The 9,214-nt window shown below is 39.7% G+C and overlaps 1 protein-coding gene across 7 annotated transcripts in view; it reads left to right on the plus strand.

Annotated features, from left to right (window-relative positions):
• The window catches only part of rab27b (RAB27B, member RAS oncogene family), a 74,767-nt gene extending 65,851 nt beyond the window's left edge, over positions 1-8,916 (plus strand). For 6 of the 7 annotated variants that reach the window (XM_047372486.1, XM_047372481.1, XM_047372483.1 and 3 more), the window contains 2 exons: positions 88-211; positions 3,285-8,916. In XM_047372486.1, coding sequence (XP_047228442.1) covers positions 88-211; positions 3,285-3,471 — 311 coding nt within the window. In that variant the 3' untranslated portion in view covers positions 3,472-8,916. Of the gene's footprint in view, positions 1-87; positions 212-408; positions 805-3,284 lie in introns of all 7 variants that reach the window. The other variant, XR_007039290.1, reaches the window with a different exon arrangement.
• The last annotated feature ends 298 nt before the right edge of the window (positions 8,917-9,214 follow it).

The following is a 9,214-nucleotide window of genomic DNA, read 5'->3' on the forward strand; positions in this document are numbered from 1 at the left end:
TATTTTAAGCATTTTTACAGTTCGCATCATAGTTTACAATCTACAATTTAATATGCTGTTTGTTTGCCATTGGTGATTGAATTCCAGGCCAACTTCAGGCCAACGCCTACTGTGAGAACCCGGATATCGTTCTGGTTGGGAACAAGGCCGACCTGGCTGATCAGCGGGAGGTTCAGGAGAAACAGGCCAAGGAGCTGGCTGACAAATATGGGTAAGTTCACTTCATCCACAGTGTCTGTTGTCTGGGTTTTATCAGGACTCTATGACCCTAAAAGCTTTACCTGTGAAAATGCATTTCTTTCTGACGTTTGTACTACACCTGCTTTCAGCTGTTGGTACTTTAACACAAGACCCTTAGGAAGGGTTATCGGGTCATTTCCAAACTATCTGACATCCATCATTCAACAGAGAACAAATTATTCCTGAGTGGAAAACATCTCAGACAGCTACCAATCTTCCCAGGAGTGGACGTTCCAGCAGATTCAGCACAAGGTCAGAGCGTGAAGCTCAGAGAAATGACCAAAAACCCAAGAGGTCCATCTCAGACTCTACAGGGCTCAGTCAACAGGTTAAAGGTTAACGTTCATGGGAGGACAATTGGAAAAAGACTGAGCAAGTATAGCTGTTTGGAAGGGTTTCTTCAAGTTGGTTCTAAAAACTCTGGAATAATGGAGAGAAAAGACTACAGTAGAGATGTTTTGGCCAATAATTTAGGCTTGTTTTGCATCCACAGAACATGGACATATTGCAGTCTTTGAGTGGACCATGAACTCCTCTGTAGACCAAAGTATTCTAGAGTCAAAGGTGAGATCTGAAGCCCAGTCCAAACTGGGTCATGGAGGCAATGAAGCAACATTGAAAAGGATCAAAGGACTGATAAAGTCGGGTAGAAAAAGACTGCTTACAGTTATTGCTGTTGAAGGAGCTAGGATCCTGGGTTGGACTTAGTTTTCCCCATTAATGTACATCAAAACCCAGCAACCTCTAACCTCATCTGATACTTAAACAGTCAGCACAATATAGTCAGTAAAGATGATTGACGAGTGAACGTTTTAAAAACTTTTGACCTGAAAGGGTCATAGTACACCTGTGCATGCTAATTATGTGAACAGTATTTGTATTTTAATTTAACCAGCTGAGCATTTAAATGTTCGTTCGTTCGTTCGTTCGTTCGTTCGTCGTCTTCCGCTTATCCAGGACCGGGTCGCGGGGGCAGCAGACTCAGCAGAGACGCCCAGACGTCCCTCTCTCCAGACACCTCCTCCAGTTCCTCCAGGGGGAGCCCAAGGCGTTCCCAGGCCGGCCGAGAGACATAGTCCCTCCAGCGTGTCCTGGGCCGTCCCCTGGGCCTCCTCCCGGTGGGACGTGCCTGGAACACCTCCCGAGGAAGGCGTCCAGGAGGCATCCGGTATAGATGCCCGAGCCACCTCAACTGGCTCCTCTTGATGTGGAGGAGCAGCGGCTCTACTCCGAGCCCCTCCCGGATGGCCGAGCTCCTCACCCTATCTCTAAGGGAGTGCCCGGCCACCCTACGGAGGAAGCTTATTTCAGCCGCTTGTATCCGTGATCTCGTTCTTTCGGTCATGACCCAAAGTTCATGGCCATAGGTGAGGGTAGGAACGTAGACCGACCAGTAAATTGAGAGCTTTGCTTTTCGGCTCAGCTCTCTCTTCACCACAATGGACCGGCACAGCGCCCCCATTACTGTGGTAGCTGCACCGATCTGTCTGTCGATCTCCCGCTCCATTCTTCCCTCACTCGTGAACAAGACCCCGAGATACTTAAACTCCTCCACTTGAGGCAGGAACTCCCCTCCAACCTGAAGAGGACAAGCCACCCTTTTCCGGTCGAGTACCATGGCCTCGGACTTGGAGGAGCTGATCCTCATCCCAGCCGCTTCACACTCGGCTGCGAACCGCCACAGCGCATGCTGTAGGTCTTGGCTAGAGGGGGCCAGCAGGACCAAGTCATCTGCAAAAAGAAGAGACAAAATCCACTGGTCCCCAAACCAGACCCCCTCCGGCCCTTGGCTGCGTCTAGAAATCCTGTCCATAAAAGTTATGAACAGGACCGGCGACAAAGGGCAGGCCTGCCGGAGTCCAACATGCACTGGGAACAGGTCCGACTTAGTGCCGGCAATGCGGACCAAACTCCTGCTCCGCTCGTACAGGGACCGGATGGCCCCTAATAAAGGGCCCCCGATTCCATACTCCTGGAGCGCCCCCCACAGGGCACCACGAGGGACACAGTCGAATGCTTTCTCCAGGTCCACAAAACACATGTGTTGGGCAAACTCCCATGAACCCTCGAGTACCCTGTAGAGGGTATAGAGCTGGTCCAGTGTTCCACGGCTGGGACGAAAACCACACTGTTCCTCCTGAAGCCGAGGTTCTACTATCGGTCGGACTCTCCTCTCCAATACCCTGGCGTAGGCCTTACCAGGGAGGCTGAGGAGTGTGATCCCCCTGTAGTTGGAACACACCCTTGGAAGGGATTTTTTCCCTTTTAAAGAAAAATGTCCTCATTATATTCCTTCTAGACAAGGTAATATAGGTTTTCTGCACACAGGTTAGTGCGCTTCAGGACATGTCTCCAAAAATGAAGGTCTAAGTGCCTCTAAGTGCATCTTTGCAAACTGTAATCTGGCTTTTGGAGTAATGGCTTCTTCCTTCCTGAGTGGCCTTTCAGCCCATGTTGGTACAGGACTCATTTCACTGTGGAAGATGACTCTCTTACCAGTTCCGCAGCATCTTCACAAGGTCTTGAGCTTATGTGCTGGGAGTGATTGACACATATCTCACAAAACACGTTAATCTCTGGGTCCTAGAACCCGTCTTCTTTCTGATCAATATTATGGGTGGGCATTCTCATGCTGTTTATGCTTTCATGCGCTTGTTTGAACAGATGAACACAGCACCTTCAGATGGACCCATGGATGAGTCAGACATGTGGAGGTCCACAGTTTTCTCCCTGATATCGTGACTGATTTTGATTTGATTTTTCCATGATGTCACACAAGGAATCAGTTTATCAAGGTGTTGCCTTAAAATACATAAATGGTTGTGCCTAAGTCAAATGTTGTGAATGAACCCATTAGAAGCATACACATCTTTCCATTATTATGACATCTAGCAAAATAGAAATAATTTCCCTAGTTATTTCTAATTCTAAGTGACATGAAACAGAAAACATTTAGTCTAATTTAATGTCCACCAGTTTGGTTTTATCTGCTTACCTAAAAAAAACTATAAAGAATTTTCTTTAACATGTTTTGCTCCTCACAGGATCCCATACTTTGAGACCAGTGCAGCAACTGGAGCGGAGGTGGACAAGGCAGTGATAACTCTGTTAGATCTGGTAATGAAGAGGATGGAGCAGTGTGTCGACAAACCCCCGGCCGATCCAGCCAACGGGAACGGGGCCACCAAGCTTGAAGAGGGACAGCCCAATGAGAAGAGATGCGCATGTTAAATCAGGAGATGCTCCTCTGCTGTCTGTTCTCTCGTCCTCACTTGCCGTCCATCTTCATTTTTCCTCTGTCTGTTCTGATAGCATGTTTCTCCTCTTCACTCTAAAAATCAACATGAGCCATCTTCTCTTCTGGCTCTTTTCATCATTGTATCCATTCCTGTCTGCAACTCTGATGATGATCAAACTCTCTCTAGTAGACATTCAAGGTAATGCAGCCTCAGCCTGTCAACCTTGAGAAGGAAATTTAAACAGGAGGGGACGCGCATTGTCACTGTTGGACACATAATGTGCCTCGCTGAAAACCTGCAGCCTGGGAATTAAACTCTGAATTCTCCCTGTTTCTCTCTTTGCTTTGCATTCTGATCATTTAATAGATCTGAACAGGCAATGTGAGCTTAAAATTCAACTTTTTACCTATTCATCTGCTCATGACTTCATAGCAGGGAAAAGGTTGAACTTTGTGTCACGTTTGGGCCAAACAGAGTTTAATACCAGGCTGTGTGAATAAAGCTGTTTCTCCTGTACCACACTGAGGATTAGTGGGACCAAAGTGTTTAATTATATTTCTTTGTTTCTCTCTGTTATGTGCTGGACCTGTATCAACCACACATTAGAGCTACCAGAGAAGCTTTGTTTTAGACATTTTCTGAACTTGTGCCAAATGGGTTTTGTATTAATTGCCGTTGTTGGGAGTCTTTAACACAGAAATCAGTGGCTCCAGCAGTGTTTCAGAACATAAAACTGTTTATGATGTCTATTTTGTGACTAATTGCGTTTTTATTTTTTGTTTATATAAGCTTTTTTAACTAATCTATGGGCACTTTATACTGTGTGTTTCAGCTTCAGCCGAAATAAGCTGCCCAGAAAAAAAAGTATAAGACCTACTATTACGTTTAGTTTAAAATAAACAAAAATAGAAACACAGATTGATCTGAATTAAGCAAAAAGGAGATCATCTTCCTCTTACAGTTTTTAGAAAAACATTGCAAATTGTAGTCCAAAATGATGCAAGGGCAGTTAACCATCACTAAATGTTGAATTGCAGATAGAAAGTGGTACAGAGCTGATGATTAGCTTAGCAGTTAGCTTCTATAGCTGCTAGCATGATGCTAATGTTACTCACCAGACAACACTTAACAGACCGAATTATTATTTGATAAAATATTAATATCAAATAATTTATTCATAATAATGCATAATGATGCAATATTATCATTTAATCTTATTTATGTCTGAGAACCAAGGATTATCTGGAAGAATCTGAAAATGAAGTTAAGTTAGTCTTAGAACTAACTATTACATCTGCAGCTCAATGTTTTGTTTAAAGAAAGTTTAGTTCATATTTCTTGATTATCTTTTGTTTTAGTTCCTGCTGTGTGGACATTTTTCCAGCTCACTAACTTCACTGACATGATAAAGGTCAAGCTATCCTAGTTTAGCAGCTCTTATTTTTCACTTGTAATCTGAAAACATTCAAAAAATTACAGTGGCTCTTAACGTTTAACCGTTGTTAAAATGAGAGGTTTTTGTAATGAGACGATGATAAAACCTTTTCTGCCATTACTGTAAGATTTATCCAGTACAATTTAGCTCTGATTCTGAGGACATCTCTTGTCCACAGCTTTCGTCGGGTACATGGTGTCATGCACCTGTAGGAAAACCCAATTCTATCTGAAGGAAAGTAACCCCAGATCATGATGCTGTCACCACTGTGTTTTACTGTGGGTATAGTGCTTTCTTTGTGCCAAATATATCTTTTATAGCTGTGGCACCACAGTTCAGTGTTGGTTTCATCAGACCATGACACATTCTCTTACAAAGCCTTGTAAGCTCTTGGGCGGGCCTGGATGTTTTTTTGGGAAGAAAAGGATTCTGTTATCCAAACGTACTCCTTTGTCTAGACATATGGAGAATACAGAGGATTGTTGTAGAACACAACCAGAACTTGCTTTGCTGATGTTGCTATTGCCCCATATTTTTTTTAATTACTGATGTCTCTTTGTTTCTTTGCACTGTTCTCCATACTGACACATTTGTACAGTGAGATTTTTCAGGGTCTAATTTTTTTTAAACACAAAAACCTTTCATTTTCACAGGGTGTTAAACACTTTTGAGATCCACTATCATTCTTGTTTTATTTATATGTTGTAATGGTATGTATATGTTATTATTGTGGATATCCACCACAAATGGTCATTTAAAATTAAACAAGTTCAGTTAACATAATTTATTTTTAAACAGATTAAAAAGTCTCATCAGCTAATGTAGCATTGTTGCTAAGCAGTTAGCTTTGATAACTGATAGCGGGATGCTAATGTAACAACAGTAGCTCAAGGATTTGTTTAAAGATTGTTTGCATTTTCATTCTAACTGAAAAATAAAAATTTCAGATTTTGCTTTATGTACATTTATTTTGTTTCTTTCCACCAACTCATCAAATATGTATCCCACAGAAGGCACTAGCATGCTAAATACAGACTAACTTAACATAGCCAGCTAGCAATTTTTAGCACAAGACTCAATAAGTGACAGAATTGAGTAGAATTGTTATCATTAGGTAATGTGTATGCTTTGATAATTAGAGTGCATTTCCATAGCAAATAAACTGTAGTTTAAAATGATTAAAGCTCAGTTAACATAATTACATTTACCTAATGTAGCTTCAGTGCAACACAGTTGGCTTCAAGGAATGGAACAAGGAAGTCAATGTAACAACAGCATCTCAAGATTTGTGCTCATCTGTCTTTTAGCTATTTTATAGTCTTTTTCAGCTGCCTCACTAACTTATTTTATCCATAGCACCTAAAATGTTAAGCTAGCTTAGCTTAGCCAGCTCCTTGTTTTCGCGTGAACCTGAGAACATACATGAAATTAATTAAACCTACATTGTTTGGTACTTTGTAAAAATATGAATGTGTTATAACTGTGGATGTCCATTACAACTATTCATACAAAAATATAAATGCTCAGTTTAGGCTGTTGTTAATTTTGTTCTTTTGCGATTTTGTATTTTATGTTGTTTCATACCAGACTTTTTTAAATACAAATTGTCCTTTTGACTGCAGGTTGTTTGGTACCGACTGATTTTTATAAACATTTGTCTCCCTCATTCATGAAAATACTTGACTACAAAAAATACATTTATATTTCATGGTTTAGGTACATGGGTGCAAATGGTTTGTTTACAAGTATGAAACGGATGTTGGAAAGCACAAAATGGCAATGCGTTGGTTTATAATGGACGAATGAACTGGCAAAAGGGAGACTGACCCTGGGCTCTCACTGCTAAATTTAATTAAATTAAATTTTTCATTGACCTTTCTTAAAAAAGGAAATCCTTTCAGTTACTGCCTTTTGTACAGTTTATTCAGATAATTTGTCTTGAACCATCGTACATTTTTATTCTACAGCAGTGTGCTCAAAATTAAGCTTGCATATTTTAGCTTGCTGCCATGTTTTGGGGTTTTTTTGTAGCCCAGATCTCAAAGGAGACATTAGAATTGGCATTGTTTGATACTCTGTGTGCTTTAATATTACAAATAACTGTGCACGTTATAAAATTAAATTAAACTTATTTTATTGACCCCATCTGAGTGTAGGGTGCAGAAATGTTTCAGTCAGCAACCCAGAGACAAAGGATTATCGATTAAAACCTGTAAGGTGATTAATAGAAGATTTTGACACCATGTTTAGACAGCCACATGTTTTAGAAATGTCAGCTTTAACATAATTTTGGTGACTTGCTGTCAATGCGACTACTGTATTTTTAACACACCAACAAATATAATTCTTGGCCTTAAAAATATCTTTATTATTGAAGCTGGAGGAAATCTGGCTTTAATGCTATGGAAAAGGTTCAGGGATGTTCAGCGTTTTAGAAAAATCAGAACTTATGGAAAAAAATGAATTAGAAACTTTCCAAACTGAAAAAAAACAAACACTTTCTCTACATTTTGGAGGATGTGAAGCTTCAACCTCAGCTTTTTTAAAGATATGTTGTGAATTGTGAAGTATTGTAAAGCAGGAATTAATTTTAAGAAAATCATATTGTTTTGGTGCCTAACATGGTACTCCTTTGCATGAGAAAAATGTTCAGAACATTTCTCTCTGTCATTTGTATGCTGTAAATTTTCCCTGGAATGGATCAAGTTGGGGTTGCTTAATGTTGATTTTCACCTAATAACCATATTTGCCTTTTCATGTTTTAAATTACTGACATTTCCTACTTATAAAATTATTCAATTCCCTGTTAAAATGTTAATTTTGACTCCTCTTAGGTTAACCTATGAGCATTGCTAATTTGGAAAATGTGTATTTTTCCAGCTTCTTCTGGCTGATATCAAGTAATAGAAGTTTGTTGTGAGTTGATCCATCCTTGTGTGCATAAGTATCCTTCCATGGTCTGAGATTCCAGCCATCGTGGACAGTTTTTCTTCACTTTTCTCCACAAACATTACCACATCATTATCTTACCGCTACTGTGCATCACTGTTGGTTTTATTACTACACTTTTTAAAACCCATAATTTTCTTTTTACTGTTTTTTGGGAACAATTATTGTGATTTAGCTGTGTATAATAAGGCTCGAAGATTGCACAAAACCCAAGTTTGTTGCTGCAACAATAATTCTGTGGAATACTTTCCATGTTGAGTGAAGGTCATTGCATGTGTTTGTGTTAACCCCAAGTTATCTGTGTTGGAGTATTTGAAAATAATCTGCATATTGAATAGACACAAATCAACATGAAATACTGAATGGTTTAAGTAATTGAAAAAACAATTGTATAGCTAGAAGTGACACCAAATTTAGCCCCCAAAACCATTTACCAGTCTGTTTCCTTGCATGAGAAACTTTAAAAATAAATCTATAGAACAGTTCAACTCAAATTAATGCCTTGTAATCATGACGATCTTTTCATACAGTTATGCTATTGGCTCCATTGCCGGTCATCATTTCTTTCTTTTTAAGTCTGTAAAGATGTCTCCCTTTAGCAATACGTTTTGCTTTATGTATTTGATCGACTTTGGGGTTCTTCTCAACACATCTGTCAACTTGAAAACCTGAACATTGCTTTTCTGTTTATTTCCATGTTGTGCTTGTTAAAACATGTCTGTCTGATCTACTGTAAAGTTTGTGAACTGCTGAATGGTTTTGATCCACAGATTCCTTAGTGGTGCCGAACGAGAGCAGAAGTCCTGAGGTTTTTGTGCCACATTTAACAGAAATAGTTTGAAGTGCATCTAAGAGCTTTTAATTTTGACACCCTCTCTGTGACTTTTCTCTGATGCCTGCAGTTTATACTCGTTTGTTAAGTTATCAGTGTGTGTATCAATGCCTGTTTGTTGCACTGTAAGAGCATGTTTGACACAATGAGAATGGAATGATATGAGATGCATTGTGTTCTTGGTGCCAGAGCTGATAATAAATCTGTTGGTTTTATCCTGATAATTGTTTTTTTTTTTTTTTTGGACAGAGATTAAATATTGTATGACTGTTTAAAGTAAATGGCAAAAACTATTCTGTGTGCTTCTGGAGTGAGTCAGTGATGTACACTGCTCAAAAAAATTAAAGGGAACACTCAAATAACACATCCTAGATCTGAATGAATGAAATATTCTCATTGAATACTTTGTTTGGTACAAAGTTGAATGTGCTGACAACAAAATCAGACAAAAATCATCAATGGAAATCAAATTTATTAACCAATGGAGGCCTGGATTTGGAGTCACACACAAAATTAAAG

Source organism: Girardinichthys multiradiatus, chromosome 8 (assembly GCF_021462225.1).
Source record: "Girardinichthys multiradiatus isolate DD_20200921_A chromosome 8, DD_fGirMul_XY1, whole genome shotgun sequence".
Lineage (NCBI taxonomy): Eukaryota > Metazoa > Chordata > Actinopteri > Cyprinodontiformes > Goodeidae > Girardinichthys > Girardinichthys multiradiatus.